The sequence below is a fragment of the Ictidomys tridecemlineatus genome, chromosome 2, assembly GCF_052094955.1.
Source record: "Ictidomys tridecemlineatus isolate mIctTri1 chromosome 2, mIctTri1.hap1, whole genome shotgun sequence".
NCBI classification, from domain to species: Eukaryota; Metazoa; Chordata; class Mammalia; order Rodentia; family Sciuridae; genus Ictidomys; species Ictidomys tridecemlineatus.
The window spans coordinates 881,561-906,082 of record NC_135478.1 but is presented as its reverse complement, the minus strand read 5'-3'; the positions used below and the strand labels follow the sequence as shown (position 1 = coordinate 906,082).

The following is a 24,522-nucleotide window of genomic DNA, read 5'->3' as shown; positions in this document are numbered from 1 at the left end:
GGGTTCGGTCCCCTCCTCCACTCGCAATGGCCTCTGGTTGGACATGAGCCTCTGGGGCAGTGCCACCTCCTTCCTCCTTCAGGGCACTGTGAACCTGGTTGCAGGAATGCGTGCTCCCCAGGAAGGGCTGGTCTGTCTGTTCACCTGGGTCCAGGTGCTGGCCAGGGGTCCGGGTGCAGGACTGACCTGTTGACTGTGTTGGTTCAGCCAGGTGGGCCCCCACCCTGCATCATGTGGCCCAGGGGCCAGCCTGAGTTTCTGGCCCACCTCCTGCCACAGGCCTCGGTGGTCTCACAACTACTCTGGGCTGCTGAGGTCACTTGCTCCCAGAGAGAAGCCCTGAGACTCTAGCCACACTTGGACTATGTCCCTGAGATCAGGGGATGTGCTGGCCACTCCTGCCCAGAGCCTGGCTGGGTCCTTAGGCCCTGTGCCCCGTCTCTTCTGGCCCTGTCCTCGGGGATAGGTAGAGGCTGGGTTGGAGGGTCTTGAAAGGCGTTTTCATCCAGAGGAGCCACGGGCCTGTGAGAGGTGCTCCATGGCCAGGCCCCAGGGTGAAATCCCCTCTGCCGCTGGCTGGGCTGCCATGGTACCTCTGAGCTGCTCTTGTTCAGGGGCCACCCTCAGAGGGGCCTGTGTGGAGCTCTGAGTGGGGCACCGCCCAGTCCCGCAGGGAACACTGCTGGGTGGCTGGAGCCTGGCCTTGTGCCCCTCCTCCCCACAGTTCCCCAGTGGCACGCTGTCTCCTGAACCTCTCCCTGTGAAGGGTCACTGCTGAAGCCAGAGACTCCTTGACCAGAAGCCGTCTTGGGCCCACACTGAACCTTGGGGATTTCTTGTGGATCACCCACCCCAAAGCTTTGCTACCTGGACAGCTGAGGACAGTACTGTTCACCTTAATGGACCCCAGCTCACCTGGGCCTGCCCAGACCCCTGCCCTGCTGCACACTGGAGCTGGCAGCAAGGACTGAGAACCAGAAACAAAGCCCCAGGTGGGCCACCTGCCTGGAGAACTGTCCCCAGGGGACCAAGGCAATCAGCCAGCCCTTCCCTGTCTCTGAATAAACACCGCCACGTTTAGGTCCGGCTTCCAGAACCTGACCTGAGATGTCCACTCAGCTCATGGCCCCGGGCTCAGCACAGGGACCCATCGTGGGGCTTGTGGTCGGCACAGACAGCGCCCCCCCATCCTCCGCACAGGAACCAGGGCAGTAGAGGGCAGTTCACAGCGCAGTTTATTCAAGACGCAGAGAAGCGGACGCCTGGTGGGCCTTGTCCTGCCAGACAGATGGCTTCACGTGTGGGGTGGGCAGGGCGGGCCGGAGCTATTTACAAGTGTGTAACAGGCCTGCTGCTAGAACCCAGCTGGCAGCAGCAAGAGCCTGTGACTAGCTGCAGGTTGGGGAGGGGGGTGGGGGTGGGGTAAGCACCCAGGTGGTGGTCATCCCCTCCAACTGTGGTCTTCAGTTCTCTGGGGCTGGCCCCAGAATGCTCCAGAGCCTGGGGTTGATTGTCCACGCCACCAGCTGCCCTTCTGGCTCTTGCCTTCACCTCCTCCTTGGGCAGAAGGATGCCCTGTGGCTGTTCCTGCCTCTGAAGGGGACACAGAAAGCAACAGTGGCCGCTTGGTAGGGGTCCAGCAGGAGGTAGCAGCTGGCAGCACATGGCCCCTGATGTACCAGCTGTGGTGGGAGCTGTGTCCAGGGCTGAGGTCAGCACCCAGGAGCCTCCCATCACAGTGGCCACTGCTCGCCTGAGAGGTAGCTCTGGGAGCCCCCCCAGGGCCCACGTGGAGAGACTGAGGCACAGGCGGCCCTGTGGGCACCTGGCCTTTGAGCTGGGAAGGCTGCAGTCCATCTGCTGCTGTCCCCTCACCAACAGGCCACGCCAGGGCCCAGCTGCCTGTGGCAAGTATGAGAGGACAGGTAGACTACAGCTGGGGACAAGGTTTCCGACACAGCAGGCCGAAGTCCCCTCTCCCAGCCACCCGGGGCCTTGGCTCCAGAGACTCAGAAGCCTGGCCTGGCAGGCAGTGTTCTAGGGGTGGGAATTGCATGTCCCCAGCACCTGCCGCTGGGACTGCAGTTTGGGGGTGTGGGAGCATGGCCATCCTGCTCAGCGTCCTGGGTAGGTGGGCCCTGCGGGGTACCCCATCTCCAGGGTGGGGTCCTGGAGTTGTCAACCCCCACAGAGGGGCATCAGGGGGGCTGATGTCTGCCTCCTCCCTGACTTCAGCTGGGCTGGGGACCTGCCAAGGAGGGACTGTGGTGCCCATGGTGGGCAGGGGGTTCCTTCAGAGTGCCTCCCACCCCGCTGCCCCACCCGCTTCCCTCCTCCCACCCAAGGGACTTAAAACCAGCCTGCGGAACAGCACCTGCGCCTTGGGACCTGCCGCCACATTTGGCTCAGCGGCAGGTCCTGTGGCAGAGTCAGGTCCTGCAGGAAAGAGGTCGCTGGCTCTCTCTGCAGGAAGATGCCCAAGCTGGTGGAACACAGGCCTCCCTGGTGCCTCTGCACACACTGGCCCAGGTCCCCCGAGACCTGGCTCCTGGGGCACCCTGTTAGCTTCTCTACCACCAGGCAGCTGGGGCTGGATTGGAGCAATTGTGGCCCCCAGGCTCCCTGTATCCCCCGACACATCTGGCACCTTGGTACCCAGGCTCCATACCCTACCCCAAAGCTCACCTGGACGTCGGCCTGGCCTAGGGCCACCCCTGCATGCATAGTGCAGGAGAGGAAATGGAAGGCAGGACCAGCAGGGGCAGCAGCCGTCCTTGAGGAAGAGCTCCCAGTGACACCCCCCCCCCCTTTAAAGCACAGGTTGTAAGCCACAGCCGCCTCCAGGGACTCTCCCCTCCTCATCCATGAGGGCTGGTTCTGACTCCTCTGACCACCAGGGCCACTCGGCTGGTGGCCAGCTCCTCCTTGAGGAGTGGAAAGGACCCCTGACAGTTGGCAGTGGTGGAGACAAGGTCAGCCCTCCCCCAGCACCTTTTCTGTCTGCAGAGGCCTGCCTGGCCCCCGTTGTCATCTCCCGCGGTGCCAGGGCCAGGCTGACCTGGCTGTCTTCTCGTGGCAGCCCCCGGGATGGCTGCTCCCAGCTTCCAGAGCTGCAGTCTGTGGGGCTCAGCCCACCCTCACCGGGCTCCCTCACAGCTGGGCTCGGAAGGCAAACAAACCAGCCAAGCCGTCATTAACAAATTACCAGAAGCAGTGATTACAGCCTCACCCTGCACGCAGATGCCTGGGCCCCAACTGGTAGGCAGCCAAGCCACCCTCCCCCAGCTGGTCCCCACCCCTTGGGGGACACTGCCTACTCTCCTGAGGATCGCCCAGGTGCACAGAACAAGGCGACCCAGAGGCTGTCCCACCTAGCCCCCAAGTGAACCTCGGCTTGAGGCAGCTTGAGGGCTGTGCTAGTGACCCGCAGAACTTCTCCCTTCCCGCCCGACCTGGGCCGAAGGGCCCAGCGTGCGCTCGGTGGCCAGGGGCGAGTCTTTCCCCTGAAGCCCCGCGGTGCACAAGCAAGGTCCTGCCCTAAGCGAGGCTGCTGTGAACTCGGGCGGAAGCTCTGAGGGCGAGGCGGCGGCCCTGCACAGCCTGCTCAGAGCATCTACAGAGCGGGCCGGGGCAGCCAGACCGGCCGCAGGGCCAGGAGAGATTTCTGGACGCCGGCCCAGGCCGTTATTCCAGGAGGCTGGCAGGGGCGGTGGCCGCCGCTTTCTCTACAGCCGAGTCGTTGGAAGCTGCCGAGGCCATGGGGCTGGGCACGTAGTTGAAGGGTGGGACCCGGGCGGCGCGGCTGGGGGAGCCGTGCCGGCTGGCGGGGAAGCCCCCGACAGCGACCCCCGGTCCCTCGTGGACGAAGGGGGCGGTGGCAGATGCCTTGGCGGAGCCGGGCCCGTCCACCTCGCTGCCCAGGCCGGCGGCGCCGCCCGCGGGGACCTGCGGTGGGTCTCTGCTCTCCAGACTCGGAGAGGTGCTGGAGTTGGTCTTGGGGGCGGCCACCTCTTCCGTCTGCACCACAGCGTCGCTGGTCTTGCGCTGCGGGGTCCCGACCGGGCCCTCCTCGGGCGAGGCGCCCCTGAGCGGCAAGGCGGTGGCGGGCAGGGTGCTACGCAAGATGTGCGGGACGTCCTCGTCCCGGATGCGCCGCCACGTGGTGCCCGGCGCCGCCACCCTGGGCAGCGGCCTGGCCTCCCCGTCGCTGCTGCGGCGAGTGGCGTCGGCGGGGGCCGGGCACGCGGCGACGCCGCCGCCGTCGGACCTGCGGGCCACGCTGATGTGCGGCAAGGAGGCGTAGCGCTTGACCGCCTCGGGCCGCGGGACGGGCGCGCGCACAGGCAGGCGCGACGGGCTCTCGGAGCTGGTGCGTCGGGGCGCGCGAGGGCCAGGGCCGGGGCTGGGCCCGGGCCGCGCGGCGGGGGAGCGCTGGGAGGCTGGGGGCTGCCGCGGGGCCGCCCGCAGCTCGTCGCAGCGCGAGGAGCAGAGGAACACCGCCGGGAGCGCGGGCCGGCCTCGGCGGGGTGAAGCGCCTGGGGGGACGGAGGCTGCGGACTCTGTTGAGGACAGCTCGGACCGGCGTCGACGCAGCAAGCCCGGCGACTCCTTGATGAAGGTCAGCTGCCGCCGGAATCCCGAGCGGTCAGAGGACTCGCTGCCGCTGGAGCGGGCCGAGGCCACGCGCACGAGGCCCAGGCGGCCCCCGCGCGTCCCCGGGACTCCCTCGGCTGCCGCCCGGCTCCTGGGACCCGGCTCTGGGGTTGCCCTGGCTAGCGGCGGCGGCCCCCGTCTAGCCGGCCTCTGCATGAACGGGATCCGCACGGGCGACTTCTGTGTCTTGTGTTGCTTGGCCAGAAGGGCCCGAGCAGGCGTCTTGGGTAGCGAGGTCGCCTCGGGGCCAGGCAGGGGACCTGCAGCCGAGGTGGCCAGAGGGGACTTCCTGGGCAGGGGCTGGGAGGCGGGAGAGGTCTGGGAGGAGCTGGAGGATGGGGTCTTGGCCAGGCGGGCAGGGGGTGTGGCGCTCCTAGGTGGGCGGCTCAGTTCGGCCAGCTCTGAACTCTTGCCAGGCCGGTGCAGGCTCCGCGACCGCTGCTGCCCAGGGTTGGAGGTTTTGGCCTTGGCCTCAGGCTGTGTGGGGCCAGGGTTCCCCAATTTCCTGGGTGTGGCACGGGGGCCAGGGATGCCTTTGGGCTGGGCTCGATGGGCAGGACTGGGCACATAGATCACTGTGCGACCCCGAAGTACAGCAGGCCCCTCAGGCACAGTCTTCTGAGCGAGGTGCCCCTTCTCAGGGCCTGCGGGTGAGCGGGGGCTCCCACTGCTCTTGCTGGTGGCCAGGCCCCGCTTCTCTGGCCGCTGGGCACTGCCCATCTTGGCCCCTGCTCCGGGCTGTCTCCCCTTCCTGTGCTTGGAGGGCGGCAGGGTGGGGCCCCCTGACAGCCCAGACACCAAGGACAGGAGGGAGTCAGACTCTGAGGAGGCCTCCACGGTGGCCGCTGCCGCGGCCTGGTGCAACCACGTGACAATGGAGTTGGCCCCGTCCTGGATGGCTTGCCACTCCACGCTGTCCAGGTCCGAGGCTGGGTCTGAGCCCGCCACCTCCTCACTGCACCCCTGAGGTACCTCTGCTGGCCGGATGTCCAGCCGGGTGACTCGGGGCTTGCGACGCCGAGGGCCTGGTGCCTGGGGCCGCCGCCTAGGCATGGCTGAGCCGATGCACCTCCGCAGCAGCTCCTCCTCGGCCCGGGGGCTTGGCGAGCTCTCGGGCCCACTGCTCGGGCCTGGGTCCTTGGTGACGCTGGCTGGCCGCTCGGAGAGCTCAGGCTCACTGAGGGAGCTGGCCGAGGAGCTCAAGGAGTAGCAGGGGGGAGTCTCATCCGCGATCAGCCTGGGTTGGGCCCTTGCAGGTGGCGGGACAGTTGAGGGGAGCTTGGATGGGGCTCGGGCCTCCTTCCTACCCATCAGGCCCTCCCGTTTTAGAGCGCGGGGTATAGCAGATGCCCTCTGGGGGGCTGGAGCTGTGGCCGCCGGCTCCAGGTCCTCATCAGAGTCGCAGAAGCAGTACACAGCCTCCTGGGTGGGCGTTGTGAGGCACAGCGACTGCAGCCCTCCGTCCCCGCTGGACCGGCCCTGGCTCGAGGCCTCTCTGTCGGAGTGCGCGCTCAGGGGCCTGCTGAGGGGTAGCTCCAGCCCTGCCCGATTCCTGCCTGTGCGCCAGGACTGCTCCCTGCTCTTGCCAATGCCCCCTGCCTTGGTCTGGTGCCCGGCTGCCTGCCTGGTGGGGGCTGCAGGACCTGTGGGTTTCTGCCTGTCTGCCGCCTCCCGGGACTGGGCCCTGGGGGGACCCTGCAGGGTCTCATCGCTGAGGGAGGCAGCACTGGAGAAGTTGACAGGTGTGCCCTCAGCCGAGTCGGTGCCAGAGTCATCGTCCCGGGCTGGGGCAGGCAGCAGCATGTAGACGGGCACTGGCAGCGCCCGGCGGCCAGGCACCAGAGCCGAGGCCACCTTGCGGAGCCGAGCTGGCACAGCGGCCCCCAGGCACTCTCGAAGCAGCTCCAGCTCCTGGTCAGCAGCTGCACGGGCTCGAGAGCCTCCTGGTGCTGGCCCTTCTGGGCGGCCACTGGCCTCGTCTCGGCGGCGATGGCCCCCGCCCCCACTCCGGTCAGGGCAGGCGGGTGGCCTCAGCCGCAGCTCCACGTCCTGCTGCACATAGAGCTCATGCAGAGCCAGCGCGCTGAGGCTGGACGCACAGGAGAAGTTCTCGTCTGGCTTCTCCACTGTGAAGCGCACACTGCCCGCGTCCAGCTCAGAGGGCGGCCGGCAGCGCTCGCGGCAGTCGGCAATGTCCAGAAAGCGCTTGACGTAGCTCTCCCACTGCAGGCTGAACTGGCTGGCCTCGGGCTGGCCCGATGGCACCGGCGGTGTCTTGCTACGGCTGGGTGGCATGGTCTGCCCGGGGCTGTCGGGCAGCTCACTGGGGCTGACCGTGCCGCTGCCCAGACCACTGCAGGGGTCACTAGGGATGGAGCTGGCGATGGAAGGGCTCTCAAAGCTGCCCAGCGAGCTCACTGAGCTGCAGCGGCTCAGCACCAGGGGTGTCTCTTGCACGCAGTTCTCTGAAGAGCTGGATGGCGTGGCATCTTCCACCCCCAGGCCCCGGCTGCGGCTGTGGCGGGGTGCGGGAATGGCCACTGGCAGCGAGGTGGACCCAGGGCCCCTCCATGACCCATCCAGCTCGGCCTCCCCAGGGCCAGCTTCCTCCAGCCCCTCCAGGGAAGAATCACTATCATCCAGGTTGCCACCCTCACTGGGGCCAGGGTGGCCGGCTGAGGACAGAGAGGACAGTGAGCTGCAGCGCGAGAGGGACAGTGGCCCCTCCTGGGCCACCAGCTTCTGCAGCACCTTGCTGGCCATGGGCGCCGGGGCAGCTGCCAGCTTCTCGGGCACTGTGCTCAGGCCGTCTGCCGACATCCAGGCTTGCTTTCGAGCCCCCGGGGAGGCCCCTGGCTGGGCCAGGGGCCGGGACCCCGTCCCGGCTGTCCCTTCGAGCAGTGGCACATGCTGATAGGTGGGCGACAGCTTGATGGTCCTGATGCGGGCCTCAGCAGCTGCGAGGTCCCTGGCAGGTGGCTCAGCCTGGCTCCCTGGCAGGTGGAGGTCCAGCCGGCTGGGCCGCGCCTGCCCGTTCAGGGGGTCCTCACGGTGCTCGGCCAGTGCAGCCAGTGGACAGGGCTGCAGGTGCTCCCGTGGGCAGTACCCGTCGCTGGTGCTGCCGCTGTTGAGGCTGTCGTTGGAGAGGCTGGCGTGGGCTGCCTTGAGCCGCAGCAACGGGTGGGCCCGGCTGCCGGCCTCCCTCCTCCCCCCGTCGGGGACCCTGCCAGGCGAGCAGGATGGGGCCCGGCCCTCCCTCGGCGCCTCCTGCCCTGGGTCCCCAGAGCTGAGGCTGAAGCTGTCGTCGGAAGAGGTGTGCAGGGCGGAGATGTCCTCCACCAGCCGGTCGATCCGGGCCACCGCCAGCGCCAACTTGGCCTTGGCTTTGGCTGCCACCGCGGCCTCCCCCCCAGCCTCCTTCTCAGGCTCCCTGCTGCTGTGGCGGACGGGTGGGGTGCGGGCCAGGGCCTGTCCCTGAAGGAGGGGGCTGCCCAGGAACAGAGACAGTACGGCTGGGCTGGCCGGCTCCGCGGCGGCGGCCGTGGCCGCCAGGGAGGGCGCATCGTCGTCGTCAAAGCAGCCCGAGTCCGAGGCATAGTCCTGGGCCAGGCCGTCCAAGTGACGCAGGGACGGCAGCGGCTTCGTGGAGGTGGGCTCCGTCTCAGGCTCAGGCAGGCCCTGCTTCTCCAGGTGACCAAGTGCCTGTGCCAGGTGCCTGGTGTCCAGCTCAGCCTCCAGCGCCCGCTGCTTCCGCACGTACAGGCTGGGCACACAGGTGCCGGGGGAGACGGCCGTGGCCGCGGCCTGGTACTTGGCGGGCCGGTGGGCCAGCAGGTTGCGCAGGGCAGCCGCGCTGCCCATGGCGATCATCTTGTGCTTGGAGTGCACCAGGTTCCGCAGCATGCCCACGGCCCCTAGGTCCCACAGGAGCTCCTGGTCACGGGGGCTGCGAGCCGAGAGGTTCCAGAGCGTGCCGCAGGCGTTGCTCACGATGGTCAGGCTGTGCGAGGTGAGGTGCTGCAGCAGCGTCTGCAGGCAGCTGTGGTCCCGCAGCACCTGCCTGAGGGGGAGGGAGGTCAGCCCTGAAGGCCCCGCCCGCCACGCCTTCAGGACCAGAGACCACTTTTTTGGGGAGGGGGGTACTGGAGATTGAACCCTGGGGCACTCCACCACTGAGCCACACCCCAGCCCTATTGTGTATGTTATTTAGAGACAGGTGTCAGTGAGTGCCTTGCTGTTGCTGAGGCTGGCTTTGAACTCGCAATCTGCCCACCTCAGCCCCCCCCAAGCTCCCAAATAATACATTTTGGTTTTAATAATAGTGTAAATATGTACCATCCAGTACTCAGGATGTACTAATGTAGCTAAAATTAAATTTGATTTTCATAAATAATAGGTATTTTATTAATATTATTTATTAAATACTGATGTTATGGAGATGTCACTTATTAATATTACTTAACAAGTAATAATTTTTAGTTTAATGAATATTTTAGCATTTTAGTACAAGTATATCCCATGCAGTATTTGAGATATACTAACATAACTAAATATATGTTCTATTTTCATAAATAATAGATATTATTTATTAAATAAAACATATTTTGGGTGGGGTAAAGCTTAGTGATAGAGGGTTTCCCTAGCATGCGAGAAGCCTTGGGACTGATTCCCAGCACCAGAAATAAATATTTTGAAATAATTAAGTATTTCGGGCTGGCATAGTGGTGCAGGCCTGTAACTCCAGTGACCCGAAGGCTGAGGCAGGAGGATGCAAGTTTGAGGCCAGCCTCAGCAATGCAGTGAGAATTTAGTATTTATTACTTTTCAGTGGTAAGGCACCGCTGGTTGAAGTCCCTGGTACCAAACGAATGTCATCCCTCCTAAACGAGGAGTGCCACCCTTAACTTCAACCAGGAGATTTCAAACGTTCATTTTTGCGCGGTGCCGACGGTCGCGCCAGCGCCCGGGCTCTCCCAGCTCAGTGCGTCGCAGCGGGAGGACACCCAGGTCACGCCGGGGTTCACCCGCCCGGCGCCCTGAGTCCCTGGGGCGTCGTGGGGGCGCCGATCACCTGCACTGGTTCTCTGTCCACCCGCCCCGGCCTGCACCCCCGGACCACGGGGCGGGGCTGACCTGTAGTCCTCGCGGGTGGCGATGAGGCTGGACACGTTGCGCAGGATGCCGCCGCCGCTCTCGATGACCGCCAGGGAGTTGCCCTGGCACCGGTAGGTGAGCGTGCTCACCAGGAAGCCCAGGGCGCCGTCCACCTGGCAGATGGCCGCCTTGTTCTCGGTGCTGTGGGCCGACAGGTTCCACAGGGCGCTGAGCACGCTCTTCAGGGTGGACTCCTGGGCACAGGGAGCGGGGTCAGCCCGGCCAGGGCGAGAAGGGGCCGTTTTCCAGCCACAGTAAGATTCCTAAACTCAGCTCCATGGGCCTGCGAACCACAGGGCTGGCCACTCCAGGTCCAGCTGCGGCTGGACCTCCTGCTGACCGAGTCTGGCTTGACCCACCCCGCCCAGGCCAGGGGCTCACTGCCCCGCAGGGGCCCTCCCCAGTGCCCACCTTGGAGGCCCGCAGGACACACTGCGTCAGTGCGGTCATGCTGCCGACCTCCCGCAGCACCTTCTTGCTGTTGATGTCCGCCCTCCAGGACAGGTTGCGCAGGATGCTGGACACCACCTGGGGCGGATGAAGGCAGAGGCGGTGGAACCCAAGCAGCAAGCAGCCCCACACCCCGAGCAGGTCAGAGCCTGCCCCTGGGGCCTGCAGAGAGCCCCAGCCCCCGCTCCGCCACGCTCCGCCACGCTCCACCCACCTGGTGCAGCTCCTCACTGTCCGAGTCCAGCTGGGCCACGATGGCCTCCATGCAGCCCCGACGCGCACACAGAGTGGCCTGTTGGGGGTGACATAGGACAGTCACATTCACAGTGACGGCGCAGAGGCCTGAGGAGGAGGCCCCCTTCCTAGCTGCACCTCTCTGTAGGGACGAGTTGCCCAGCTGCTGGGGCCAGGAAATGGGGGCCCAGACAGGGGCAGGCATGGGCCTCCCAGAGCCAGAGGCCCCTGCTGTGCCGTGAGCGCAGGCCTCCCGCAGGCGTGAACACCGCAGTGGAGAGGACACTGCCCAGGTCAGCATGCCCCTCAGCCCTGGCCCTCTCTGGCCTCTGTCTCGCGTCTGTAAGTTGGGAGTGACCTCCTCACCCTTCTTGAGGCTGGCCAGAGGTGAGAAGAGGCCAAGATGGTCCCTGGAACCCTGGCTGGGGCAGCAAGGACCCCACCGCCCACCATCCCTGGGTACCTTGTTGGCCACGTCCCCGAAGGTGAGGTTGGTGAGGGTCATGCCGGCGTAGCGGCGCAGGGCGAGGTTCAGCGGGTCCCGGGTCATCTTGTGCATCTCATAGTCCACCTGCAGCAGCTCTGCTACTGCCTGCAGCCCACCTGCGGGGACCCAGCGAGGCTGGCCAGTGAGGCCACCTGGCTGGAAGTCCAGCACCCCCATCCCCTCCCATCCCTGCCGACAGGCTGGTGGGTCCCTGGGGCTCAGTGCCACACCTGCCTGTCTGCCCCCAGCTCAGGGCACAGATGCCCCAGTGGCTGGCCCCTGAGACAGAGCCACCCTCTGTAAATAAAAACTCTTGAAGTGAAAGGTGTGCCCCGTGTACACGGCAGCATTGTCCAAACGCAAGGACAGGCGGCGGCACCAGGCCGACATCCACAGGGGAACTGCGCACCCTCAGACCCACAGGAGGAATGGCTTGCCGGCCGGCTGGGAGGGGCCCTTGGTGTTGAAAGGGACTGCATCCCATTGGGGAGGGAGCAGGGGGGTGGTGGCTCTGCAGCCCTGTGCATGTGCATGACATCAAGTCGTTTGCTTAGAAATGGGGAAAGTGGTACATTTTATGTTATGTATCACAACTTACAAAAGACGATATATGTATTCGAAATTGGGAAGGGGGAAGCTTCTTCTTAAGCCTTTATGATATTTAATCTGGAAATCTCACTCCAGGGAATCATTTGAAGGAAAGAAAATACAGATATGGAAAAAGCCTCTGATCTGGGCTGTGGGTGGCAGTGTTATTGCTGGCACTAACCTAAACATGCAGCTGTTGGGGATTAGCCTCATACTTGGAGTCCTAAACAGAACAAGAGGCTAGGTTCTCACCTGCCCCAGCGGCAGGCAAGTGTCTTGGTCTCAGTACCCCTGTGACTCATGATATTTTTTGAGGATCCAAACAAATTTGTTATGTGGTTTATAACCCTCAATATTCACGGTACTAAATATTAAAGTGGATTTTAATAAACCCCAGAACTCACAGCCCAGTGGCTATCAGGAGCTCTCGGAGAGCCTTGCTGAACACCGTCGCAGCGAGAGAGAAGAATGCAAAGGAAAAGTCCTATCTCCATGTACTTCCCAGATAATGAGGCCTATGGATCTCCCAGGATGGTCTCAGGAACCCCAAAGAACCCCACTTTGAGAAATGCCCCCCTTTTTTGTATCAGGGATTGAACCCAAGGGTGCTTAACCACTGAGTCACATCCTCAGCCCTTTTTATTTTTTTTATTTTGAGACAGGGTCTCGCTGAGTTGCTAAGGACCTCACTGAGTTCCTGAGTCTGGCTTTGAATCTCCTGTTCCAGCCTTCCACGCTGCTGGGAGTACAGGTGTGTGCCACTGTACCTGGCGAGAATTTTAACAGCTGAGTTATGTGCCATGTATTTAGCCAATCTCCTACCGTTAGACACTCAGTTATTTCTGGTTTTCTGATTTTATTTAACTTGGGTGTTGCCTTTGTTTTTCGGCAACTTGTACATCCTGGCTGGGAAAGGGATGGTGATTCAAAGGGTGAACAGACTTTATCATGTGTCTAATGTTGCCCAATACCCCTCCAAAAAGCTCACCCCAATTTCCTTTAACCATGAGATTTTATGAATCACTTGAATGTTTGAACCATCTGCAGGTGTAAAGTTGTATCTCACTTTGTAAAACAGAGTATAACTGAGAGGGCCCTTGGGATTTCTGACCTTTGATATTTTCTATTCTATTAATTTTAGAATTTTTTTCTTTCATTTCTCCTTTTTTTTTTTTTTTTTTTTTTTGCGATTCTGGGGACTGAATCCAGGGATGCTCTACCGCTGAGCTTTCATGTTATTTGGAGACAGGGTCTCACTGAGTTGTATGGGTGGTCTTGAACTTTCCACACTCCTGCCAGTCTCCCGATGGCCGCGATGACAGGCCTGAGCTGTCACACCCACCTACATGACTTTTTCTTTTTTCTTTCCTCCTTTTTTCTTTCTTTTCTTTCTTTCTCCGTCCCCGACCCCCCAATGCTGGGGATGGACCCAGGGCTCCTGCAGGCTGGGCACATGCTGTCCAGCTGAGCCCCAGCCCTCTAATTCGTTTGCTATTGACAGAGAAAGCTGTGGTGCCCCAGAGCTGACGCGCGGGCTGGGGACGTGGTCAGTGGTAGAGCACTTGCCTGGCACATGTGAGGCCCTGGGTTTGGTCCCCAGCACGACAAATCAGGACAAAGAAGCAAGCAAGCTAAAACTGCACACATCAAGACCCCCCTGGGTCCAGAGCACGGCTGCCCGACAGCTCCCGCTGTGTGCACCCACTGGAGTCTTTCACCTTTGGACTTCCTCCAGACCCAGATGTGAACCCCAGGACGGTTCCCACTGAGACCCTGCTCTGGGCAGGAGGCTGAGAGGCCACCGGCTAAACGGGAAGAACAGTGTGACAGTGTGCAACCTCATGGGGACAAGGACCCAGGATGACAGCTCAATCGCAGCAGGTGCTTTGGGAGTCCTGGGAGTTCTGTCCCTCTCTGGACCTCACTGTCCACTCAAAGTAGACAAACCTAGATGACCCAGCCTTGGTCCAACAGCTATGCCGGGGCTGGATGAGGCTCCCAGACAAGGCTTAGGGGACACTCACCTAGCTCATTCATGGCACGGCGGTATTCCTCATCAAAAGACAGCTTCATCACCGCACAGGTGGCCTGGCAGATCTGAGGCTCGATGGGGACAGGGGCTGTAGAGGAGGGAGGGGTCAGAGAAAGGCCCCCAGGTGACCCCTGAAGGTGCCCACATGCCTGCAAGAATCCTGGGAGCTGGGCAAGCTGGACACGCTGGGCGCTGCCAGAGCAGCAGTCCCTTTGGCCTCCACTCTCAAGTGCTGAGGAGGTCGCCCAGGCCTTGCATAGGAAGATGGATATGCCCGGCGCTCGCCACACGTTTTAGCTGCGCCTTTGTCCTATGCTGTCCTATCAGCTGCAGAAAATAGCAATCAAAATGTGCCCCTGACCTGGGGGATTATCCACCCTCCGCCCGCTTGGCGTCTCCATCCAGAGTCCAAGTCTTCTTTAACAAATTGTAACAGGCCCCTTAAGGCAGAGCATGCGTCAAGAAGGGCCCTGGCCAGTGGTTCCGTGTTGGAAACCCCAGGGCGCACACTCACTGCTGCCGGGGCCGCCTCCCTCGGGCGCCGTGTCCCGCGCCTGCAGCCAGTCCCAGCAGGTCTCGCAGTAGGCCCGGATCTGCTCCAGCACGTGCAGGACGCGCATCTCCTTGCGCGCCAGGCCCTGGTCCGGCTGTGAGAAGACGATGTTGTGCAGCGCGGCATTGGCTCGCATGCGTGCGTCCTTGGCACCCAGCGCCCCAGGGGTCCCGCTGTGACCCCCAGACGCTGCCTCGGTGCCATGGAGGATCTGCAGGAGCAGCGGCAGGCAGCCTGAGCGGCGCATGGCCACGCAGCTCTCAGGCGAGCTGGACATGGCCAGCAGCGTTCGAGCTGTGTCCTCCTGGTCGCGGGTCGCCAGCATGGACAGCAGCCAGAAGACCACCTCCACCTAGGGTGAGGACCGGGCAAGGGTAGCGTCATGGTGGAGATCCAGTTGCCTCCCGCACCCCAGACAGTCCACTTGTCCACTCTGCTGTATGACTCCCCTGAAGAAGCTGGAGTCCTGGGACCCCGGCCAGGGACACTGCTGGCAAAGCCACATTCCTCCCCTGCAGGCACCCAAACACGACCTTGGGTGTAGCTGGACGACATGCGGGGCACACACATTCTGCCGAGATGTCCTTGGTCCAGGAGAGCCAGTGCCCACCCCACGGGCCTCCCTGGGCAGTCTTGCCCCCACCTCAACAGGCCTGCAGCACACATGCTGCCCTCCAGCTTCACCTCCAGTGCCACTTCGGAGCCACCCTCCCGACTCTACCAGAGGGATGGATGGACACGGGGAGGGCTCCACCTGCTGGGTCCACCTCACCCCAACTGGCTGCCCACCCCTCTGGTCTCCTCTTCCGACTCACCTTGCTGTTGCCTGGCTGAGGGTTGCCGTCCTCAGGGTGCGTGGGGACCTCCGTGTCTGGGTCCTCCTCCACTGGCACTGACTTCACTGCCAGCAACGCCTGCAGGGAGCACACCAGGCCGGGGTTCAGCCTGGGTGCCCCCCACAAAGCCCCAGTCTGCTGATGCTGTCTTCTGCCCCATGATAATGTGGGTGGGGGTGCAGACTGATTCCTCTGCTCCAGAAAGGTGCTGGGGGTCCCGAGGCAGCCTGGAGCCCCGCCACCCGCTGGACCCCGGCTGCTCTCCTCTGGTACCTGGGGCTCCGTCTGCTGCACCCGGTCCTGTGCCTCCAGCAACTCCCTGTCAATCTGCTCCAGGCGTGAAGCGCGGATCTGCAGGGGAGGAGAGAACACGCTGCCACCGGCACACAGGCGACCCCGCCTCCAGCCCTGATGCCGCCTTCTCCCTGGCAGGACCCTGACCCTGACTCCGCCTCCTGAGCCAGACCCCGCCCTCAGAAGTCCGTGCTGGGGTTCCTCCTCTGGCAGCCCCGCCCACTCATCTCTGCCCCAGATCCGCCCGCCGGCAGGTGGCCCGGCCGCACCTGCGCGCGCTGCACCATCTCGTCCGAGGTGCCAAAGCGCTCCTCCATCAGGGAGCGGATGTGCTGCGCCTCGAACTCCAGCTGCTGCCGGATCAGGTCCATCTGCATCGAGAACTGCTGGGAAGGGTGGGCGGGCTGCCGTGAGGGGTGCCCGAGCCAGGCCTCCCCCTGCCGGCCCGCTCCGGGTGGCCCTCACCCCAGCCCCGCTCACCGTCTCCACGTGCGGCAGCTCGTCCAGGCGCTTGGACAGGCCCTGCAGCTGTGAGTAATACCAGAGCTTCTCCTTCTCCTCCTTCTCGATCTCGCTCAGCAGGAAGCACCTGGGGGCGGTTGGCAGAGGGGGCTGCCGCTGTACTTGAGGTGTTTCTTTTAACTTCTTAACAAATCTTTAAAATTTTTTTTAGTTATACATGGACACAAATTGAGTTTATTTATTCTTACGTGGTGCTGAGGATCGAACCCAGGGCCTCGCATGTGCCAGGCAAGCGCTCTGCACTCGGCCCGGCCCCAGCCCCAGCCCCGTTTCTTTTGATTTTATCATCACTTCTTGGGCACTAAGATTAAGGCAGTATGGCAAAATCTCCCGAGGGGCTCCCAGGACTGGGTTGGGGTGCAGAAAACTGGCTAAGAGGAGAGAAGGCAAGTCCTCTCTAGACTCCTGGCCTTGGGGACACGGCTGGGGCTGCCTGGGGCTGGGGCTCTGCACCTCTCAGATGCTTGCTAATCTCCCTCCAGTTCCCATTTTACAGGGAAGTCTGCAGCTGGGCGGGCTGGGGGCTCTGAGCTCATCTGAAGGCTGCTCGGACAGTGCCCTACCTGACTCCCCCAACCCAGCGAGGCCAGCTGGGCCTGGGCCCAGCTTTCTTGGGCCACATCCCTCTTTCTACAAGGACTGCCTTGACGCACCCTGGCTGCAGGCCTGATTCTGAGCCCTGGCATTGGACACATTGGTCCCTAGAGATGCCTGACTGTCGGGGACCCTGGGGGCATCTGCCAGGAGTCCCACAGCCTCTGCCCTCCCACCCAGGTCAGCTGGGCTGCAGGAGTGACTCTGAGGAGGCCAGGTACAGAAGCCGTGGGGCTCTGCAGGTGGGGCAGTGGACAGAGGGTTGGCGGTGCCCAGGCCAGATTCCCGCAGCCTCTCACCGCTCCCGGTCCAGTTCCTCCAGCAACCTGATGGTGGCGCGGCTGAGCTCCCCGAAGCTGTCCTTGGATGGCCCAGAGCCGTGGACCGGGCTTCCCTCTGGGGTCCGGGCAGTGGGCTCCGGGCCCAAGGCAGGTGGCTGGAACTTGAGGTTGTACAAGCTGGCAATGTCCATTTGGAGAGCTGGGTGGGCAGGAGCACCAGGGCGAAGGTCAGAGCCCCTCCTGCCCCCAGCCCCAGCTCCCTGTGGGCGGGCCCAGCACCACCCTCACCTTTCAGCTGCTCCAGCACCTCGGTCTGCCCAGAGGACACCAGGACCCGGGCCTCCTGCTCCAGCTTCCCCTGCAGGCGCTTCAGGACCTCCTGCAGCAGGGACAACAGCCTTGGGCAGAGCGCCCACCCAGGCCACCCAGGCCCGCCTGCCTCCTGGCTCTAGTGCTCCTGCTCTTCCTGTGACCCAGCCCTGCCCTCCTTCCAGCCCCCACCTTCATGCCTGAGGTCTCCGTCTCCAGCTTGGACAGGTGGCTCGAGTTGTCCCGAAGTTCCTGCCTCAAGTGACTGTTCTCGGCCTTCAGGGCCTCCACCTGCCGCACCAGCTGCTCATAGGACGCCATCGAGCTGGTCATCTTCAGCTCCTGCAGCACCTGGGGCCACAGCATCAGAGGGCTCAGCCTCTGTGCCCTGTGGACAGCCCAAGAACTCAGCCCCTCCTACCCCTCCTACCATGGGGGTGTGGATCTCTGGTGGGAGGGGCTGTGCTGGGGCACCTGGGGGCACACACACAGGGTGAGAAGAGGAGAGGGAGGGCAGGGCCATTCCATGGGTGCTCAGACACCCAGAATACCTGCCCCTCCACTGCAGTCTTCTGGACACCTGTGCTGACAGCTAAGCAGATGGACAGATGGACACTGAAGGTGCTGATAGACTAAACCAGTAGATGGACTAGCCAGCCCGAGGCCACAAGCTCACAGACGCAGCCAGACAGGACTCTCCTCTGCAGAAATGCAGCCTGCCCAGAGGCTGATTGCCAGAGCGATAGGTGGACAGATTAGCTGGCCCAGCTGACGGACAGTGAGAATACCACGAAGGTCAATGAGCAATGCATAAGAGAGCCATAGGCAGGTGCTGGTGGGAGGCTTTTGCAGCCGGACCACAGGGCCAATTGGTTCCAGCCCTCCGTGACCTTTCCAAGGGTCTGGACCTGGACCCCTGCAGGCCACCCACCCCCCTCAGTGGTAGCTACCTCCCTGGCTGGGCACCCTCCCCTCTGCCCTTGGCCAGCCTCAGTGGCCCCAGAGTCCCTCCCCCTGGCTCTGCCACTGCCATCTGCTCCTTTCTGCCTCTGGCTGTCTTCCCCACGCTGGTCTGGCCACCCCTCTCTGCCCAGTGCCCCCTCCTGCAGCTCCCTCTCCCTCTTTGTTCCCTTCCCATCAGCGCTCGCCTGCCCCTCCTTCCGCCTTTGTCTGAGGAGCACCAATGGCGATCCATCCCTTCCACCAGCTCCTCCTTGGAACCCCTCCCCTGCCAGCCGAGCCCCCATCAGCTCTGCCCGCTGTGCCTGTGGCCCTGCCTGGCCATGCCTCTTCATTCTCCTTCCCTCCACCCCAGTCACCCTGGGTACAGCCGCCTGGACGAGGGGCCGGTGCCTCAGCCCAGAAGAGAGCTGTGCTCAGGCGCCCAGCCTGCGGGGGGCCGACTGTGTGCCTGGCCATATTCTCTGACTTCTTCCTTGTCATGGTCCCACACCTTGGGGACCATTGTTAGGCTGTTCCCAGGGGAGACAGAAGCAGTGAGGCAGTGGGCAGGTGACTGCAGCCCAGACCCTGTCCCTGAAGTGCTTAGAAGTCCCAGCAGTGCCCGAGGCAGGACAAGACCCTGTTCCCTGTGAGGGGAGCCCGGGCTGATGCCAGGGTCAGGTGGGAGGGTCAGAGGGCAGAAGGGCCAGTTGGAATGGAGACAGCCAGGGATGACAGCCTCATCCTGCCGCCCAGCGCGACCCGGACTCATGGGGGTCAGCTGTGGACCAGCCTGGGCTGGCTCCAGCCACCATGCCATGACCAGCCGAGCGGAAGCCAGGAGCACAAAGCCTGGCACAGACCCTCGCACACCCTGGCCACACAGCCGGCTGCAGAGCTCCTCCTCACTCCAGCCTGGCCCTGCCCAGCTGGGCTATTGCCCCAGCCCCAGCACTCCTCTCACTCTGCCTCCCACCGTCCACTCCTGCACGTCCAGAGGGAGCTCTAGAAACCACAGACCCTAAGCCATCCCTCCTGGGCTCCCATAAGACCTTCACAAACACCAGGAGACACTCTACCTTCTTCCTTCACTTGCACACGTGCTTCCTGACTGCTGCCATCCCCAGGCACAACTTCCTCCAGGAAGCCCTCCTGCCTGCCCCTCTCCGCCAGGTTGTGTCAGTTGGCCTCCTTGGGGCCTGAGACCACCACAGGGAAACACCAGTAACTAGCGTGGATGCAACCTAGCCACCTTCAGGCCAGGGCCACAGAAGTGCAGAAGCTAGGCCCAAAGGGGCTCATCTCCCTTCTTTAATCCAAACCCCAAGAGAAAGGTGCGGCAACACCCCCAGGACACACAGCAGCCTGCTCAGACCCTTGCCCACCCTGGCATCTTGTCGTGGAGGGGGGGTCCGCTGTGAATCCCGTGAGTGGGTGTGCCGCTGCACGCGCCTTTCTGGGACTCCACTTTCCCTCCAGCTCCCACTCGGGAGTAGGAGGTTTGAGTGTGCCCTGAAGGCCGGGCAGAGGGAGGGAAGGCTGGGGACTCCACGCCAGGCGGGATCGCGGAACCTGCCCTCCTCTGGAACACGCACCACTTACTTGTAGCTGGGTTGGTGGGGCTCCTGGGCCTGGGGCCTCTCCCTTCGCACAGCTCCGGGGGCCCCGCCAGAAATCTGGGGCTGGGGTGGCCACAGGGCGTGGGCTCCGGGACAGGGGGGTCTCCGCAGCACGGTCAAGGGGCTCCCGGGCGGACAAAGCCTGATCCAGGCCTGGCCAGGCGGTGCCGCGGCTCCCAGCGCTGGGCTAGACCACCGCAAGCGGGGGAGGATGCGGGATGCGGGATGCAGGCGCAGCGGCCAATGGCAGCGCGGGAAGACGGGCTGATGCCATGGCAACAGCCAATGGCGGCCTGGGGCGGGGACCCGTGATGGCCGCGGGGCTTCGGGCCTCCACTCTGGCTCAGGGACTGCGTGTCGGAAGGGTGGGGTGGGTGATCCCTTCCCAAGGGAACGGGGCGTCCCGAGTACCAGGACTCCAGTGTCCCCCGCATTTCAGGGAGAAGCAGCCTCTCAAACCTCACAGCTGCTGGATTCGCAGAGTCTGAGTCAAGCACCAAAGCTTGGCCATTATATCAGAATCTTGGTGTGTGTGTTGGGGGCAGTGTCCTGGGACAGAGGCAGCAGCCAGCCCAGCCTCGTGCAGACGTGTACGGGCAGGATGGGGACCTCCGGCTGGAGCTCCCCCAGGGTCCTGGCTGGGTGGGGGCAGGACTGGGAATGGGCAGGTATGCTGAGGAATGCCTGGGGACTCCTCCCCATTCCTGTCTCCTCAGCAGAGTAGAGTGCAGGGTCTCCGTATGTCATCTTCTGGGATGGCCCCCTCTGCACATTTTTCCGTCGCTGTCTCTATCTTTCTATGTCTAAGGAGGCAGGAACCAGAGGTCCCAGTGGCCCCTCCCCAGCGGTGGCTGACCCTCAATGTGTCCCTGGAGGCTACTTGAGGGCTTAACACCTGAGCCAGACCTGCCACTTGAGCACAGTCCTTCCTAGTGCCAACACCGCTTACAGGAAAAGACGAGGCGGCTGGCACCAGAAGATGTGGATTTGGGGTGCCAGGTGGAACTACTGACCATGTCCCTCAGTTTTCTCCTCTATGAGGTCCCTCCTCTGCAGGGATCACAGGCAAGGAGAGAGGTCTGCACCTTTGCAGGCTGCAGCAACCAAGGGCACTGGGCAAATTCTGCTGTGAGCTGCTGAGTCTGAAGCCCCTGAGTACCCTACCCTGGGCCAGCAATGCCAGGAGCCAAGCAGGCCCAGGCCCAGGTGCATGGAGGCCTCCAGAGCTGAACACACCTGTCTCAGATAGTTGGACTTTGGCAGGGGCATGCACTGGGCAGAGGGGCTCTTTATGAAGGCTGAGTAGGTTGCCCTGAGCAGGGCCTTGGGCAAGAGTTGGCCAGCTTAAGGCAGGGGGAGGGTCATCCCAAGCTGGGGAAGATCAGTGCCCATTCAGGGGATGGTTAAGTGCTGTTGGAACCACAGAGTGGAGGGGTAATGGGGCCTGACCAGGGCCAGCCATGGAGGGTTGAGAGAGCGGGGAACCCCCTGGGTGACCATGGGAGACCCAGGAGCCCACAACAGAATGGGCTGGGCTGGAGCTGGGTGAGACCAGAACCAAGGCCCCTGGCTTAGCTCTGCTTCCTGCTCCTGCTGTGTCCTTGGATGTGTCTGTCTCTCTCTCCTTTTTCCAGGACTGAGGATTGAATCCAGGGACACTCTACCACTGAGCTACATCCCCAGCCCTTTAAAATATATATATATATATATATATATATATATATTTTTTTTTTTTTTTTTTTTTTTTTTTTTTTTTCCCAAATCTTGAGATAGGGTTTTGCTAGGTTGTCTGGGCTGTCTGCTGCTTGTGACCCTCCTGCCTCAGCCTCCTGAGTTGTTAGGACTGCAGGTGTGCACCACTGTGCCAGCTCATGTCACTCTCTTGCCTGTGGGGGAAACAAGTCCCACCTCCTCTACCCTGTCTCAGAAGTCTCAGCTCCCCAAGGTTCTCTCAAGTAGAGGATGGTAGTGATGTCCAGTGGCCAGTCCCCTCCTGGTATATACTGGGAAACTAAGGCTGGGGCGAGGAATCAGTTGCTACTACAGTTCATGCAACCCTCCCTCCCCTCTTTGGGTATGGCCAGGGCCTGGAAGACTGAGGGAATACAGGGGCTGACACTCCAAGGCAAGATGCTGTTGGACCGGAATCTTTAGAACACCCTCGCACAATGCTTGGCCCTATAGATCTTGAGCCACAGCCAGATGTGGGCATCGTTGGACACTTTAGAACCACAGGAGTCTTGGGGCCCCCACGGTCCCCAGGGATTTCAGGCCCAGCATCTGTGGGACCAGAGAAGGCCCCCTCCATTGCACAGTGGGTGGGACTGGGGGGCTGTCTCCAGGCTTTCTCCATAGTGCTTGTAGGGTTGAGGGACATTTTCTCTCCACCCACCCGGGACCCCAGTCCAGGATATTGCAGGGGCTGCCTCAGCATGTCATGGGGCCTCTTGAGTCTGACCAGACTATCCCTGTCCCCTTGATGCCCAGTACTTCCCCCCATCTCCTCTGTGCCAGGAACTGAGGACAGGATGGCAAGTGGGGCCGAGGGAGGACATCAGCAAGCACAGGACAGGGCCCTGACCAGTGATGAGGAGCTGCCCTGGAGGAGGGCCAGCTGGTCAAGACGCCTCTGACACCGGACCTCACTGGTGGTCTGTTTCCCAGGGGCGAGCCCGCATCGCCTGCTTAGTCAGCACCGCGGATAGCTCCCCGGACTGTGTCCCCTGCCAGGGTCAGTGCCCGCACTCAGGGTCAGGCCTTGCTCGAGGCCTATGACCTTGGACTCATTGCTGTACCCCAGCCTCAGTTTCCCCTCAGATGGGGATGTTAAACCTTAGAACTCAGGCCACCACGGAGGCCGGCAAGCTCGGCCTGGTGGGATGGAATGTTCTAAACGTCAGCGTTGGTGAAGGCCCAAGTGGGCCCAAGTTGGGCGCCCAGAGGGGAAACTGAGGACTAGGGAGGTGCAGGGCGTGGCCAAGCCCCTCCATCCTGCGCCTGGCTGTCTCCATATCGCGCCCTCCCACCGCTGATGGGCCCTTCTCCGCGAGCGTGTGCGCGCAATGGGGAGGGGTCAGAGGGTCTTCCTGAGGCTGAGGGGCTGTCCCCCCCCGCCGCCCCACAAAGCCTGCGCTTGCGCAGATCGGGGTTGGGGGTTCCCTGCAGTGCAAGGGAGGGGCTCCCTGCGGCGCGAACTCCACTGCGGTTTCCCTGACAACCGTCTCCTGGGTAACTGCGTGAGACCCCCGACCCATCAAGTCTGTGCTCTAGTCCATTAGCCCCTCGCTGCGGGACTGCGGTTCCGCAGGTCGGACACCACCCTGGTCGCGCCCAGGACAGGACTCTCAAACCCGGCCCGGACCCCACACCCTACCTGGTCCCCGAAGAAGGATGAGTGCAGCAGGCTCAGGAGCCCCAGGAGCCCCATGGAGCCGTGGCTGTCTTGGACAGCGTGCACCCGCCCCTTGGCTGCAAGGTGGGGGAGGGGGCCGCGGCCGGGAGCCCTGCGCCTGCGCGAGGAAGGGCCTGGGAGGGGTCACTCAGAGGGGACAGGGCGGGGCTCCTCCGAAAGGCTGCGAAGGAGAGGGTCCAGTGAGCTCTGGGGATACCTCCTGAGGGTTGTCCGAGATCCTCCCAATGGAAGATGAGAGGATGGAGACCCTCCTGGGCAGAGGGCTGAGGGGCAGGGTCCAATGGGGCTGAGGAGCCCTTCAGGGTTGAGGGGGGCCAGGGACCTGGAGGGTTCAGGGAGGAGGGCTTCTATGGCGCCTGGAGGTCTCGGAAGGGGCAGAAGAAGGAGCCGACCAGTGGCTTTACTCTGTCCAGCCATGGACAATCGCCACACAAAAGCTTGGGCAGTCCAGAAATTCACCCAGGCCCTGACCAGCGCTCAAGCTCATTAGTCATTCAGCAAACAGTTGCTGTATCCAACTCTGCCAGGCTGGGAAAACCGGCGCTCGGTATGGAGAAACAGTCCCTTAACTGTTAAGCACCCACTGTGCCAGGTGAGTGGCCCACGCCTGTAATCTAATCGCAGCGTGCTGGGACAAACCAGGTGAAGTGCCCCGGAGGTCTGATCCCTGGTACCAAAAGGAAACAGAACCACCCCAGCTGCTGTGTGCAGTTCCCCTAAGTGCGATGAACAGAAGGGTAGACACCTGCCCAGGGAAGCTGGCAATGGACAAAGGGAGCACCCGGAGCAGAGCAGGAGTGGGGTGGGAGGGAAGGGTCCGGATGTCTAGGGAGGAAGGAGCACGCCTGGATGGCAGGGCTGGGAACGGAACCCAGGCCTCACCAGGCCTCCCACCGAGTGGAGGGAAGCAGGAGCAGGGCGCTGCACAAGCCAGGCTCCCATGAAGAGAAGGAAGGCAGGGAGGATGGGCACAGAGGGCACATCTCAGAACAGCACTCTTAGGAAAGCAACAAGTGCCCGACAAGCGGGACATGAGCAAGGACGGGCCTCTCAAGCAGTGCAAGGAGCCCTGCGAATAGCCTTCCAAGGCCATGCATGGAACCAGGTGAGAAGCTTCATGGGACTCCACATCGGAGCCCCACAGGAACAGTGCCTGACTGGGACCCAGGGCAGGGCTGCGAGGCTTCATCTGCCTGTGGCTCACTACCTGTGGCTGAGGTGTGCAGGTGGAGGGCTCTGGGCAGTAACATGCCTCCTTGTAACTAACAAAGGCTCCTTCCCACCCCCAGGAGCCTTGAAAGTACTCCTGCAGCAGGAACGCCACTTAGAGGGGCACAAGCTGACCCCCAGGCGTCCATCCTGTTTTTTGTATTCCTGTTAATTAGTTGCAAATTCTCATATGACCATTAAGTATGAAGGAAAAAATATGAATTTTCCAATTGATGCAACTACTTCTAACGAATAAATCTGTTTGCTCTAAATGCAAGGATCCAGCTGGAACATAAATTGTTAATGTTTAATGAGAAACCCCCTGTAGAAAAAACAGGGAAGTTTTTGAGAAA

General features: G+C 62.4%; 1 protein-coding gene across 10 annotated transcripts; it reads right to left on the bottom strand.

The window, feature by feature from the left end:
• Window positions 1–1,217: 1,217 nt before the first annotated feature.
• On the bottom strand, window positions 1,218–23,053 carry Apc2 (APC regulator of Wnt signaling pathway 2). 10 transcript variants are annotated; one of them, XM_078032715.1, is made up of 16 exons: window positions 22,922–23,011; window positions 17,539–17,755; window positions 17,180–17,338; window positions 16,967–17,057; window positions 16,697–16,877; window positions 15,762–15,936; window positions 15,551–15,667; window positions 15,261–15,338; window positions 14,967–15,065; window positions 14,113–14,503; window positions 13,591–13,686; window positions 10,955–11,094; window positions 10,472–10,549; window positions 10,219–10,335; window positions 9,787–10,001; window positions 1,218–8,713 (listed from the first exon to the last, which is right to left on the bottom strand). In XM_078032715.1, exons 3-16 carry the CDS (start codon window positions 17,318–17,320, stop codon window positions 3,685–3,687), a joined length of 6,948 nt encoding a protein of 2,315 aa, XP_077888841.1. In that variant the 5' UTR covers window positions 17,321–17,338; window positions 17,539–17,755; window positions 22,922–23,011; the 3' UTR covers window positions 1,218–3,684. The 10 variants fall into 10 exon arrangements, with proteins under 10 accessions (XP_077888841.1, XP_077888842.1, XP_077888835.1 ...); XM_078032716.1 differs by lacking the exon at window positions 22,922–23,011 and adding an exon at window positions 19,525–21,222; XM_078032709.1 differs by lacking the exon at window positions 22,922–23,011 and adding an exon at window positions 19,532–21,222.
• Between the last annotated feature and the right edge of the window lie 1,469 nt (window positions 23,054–24,522).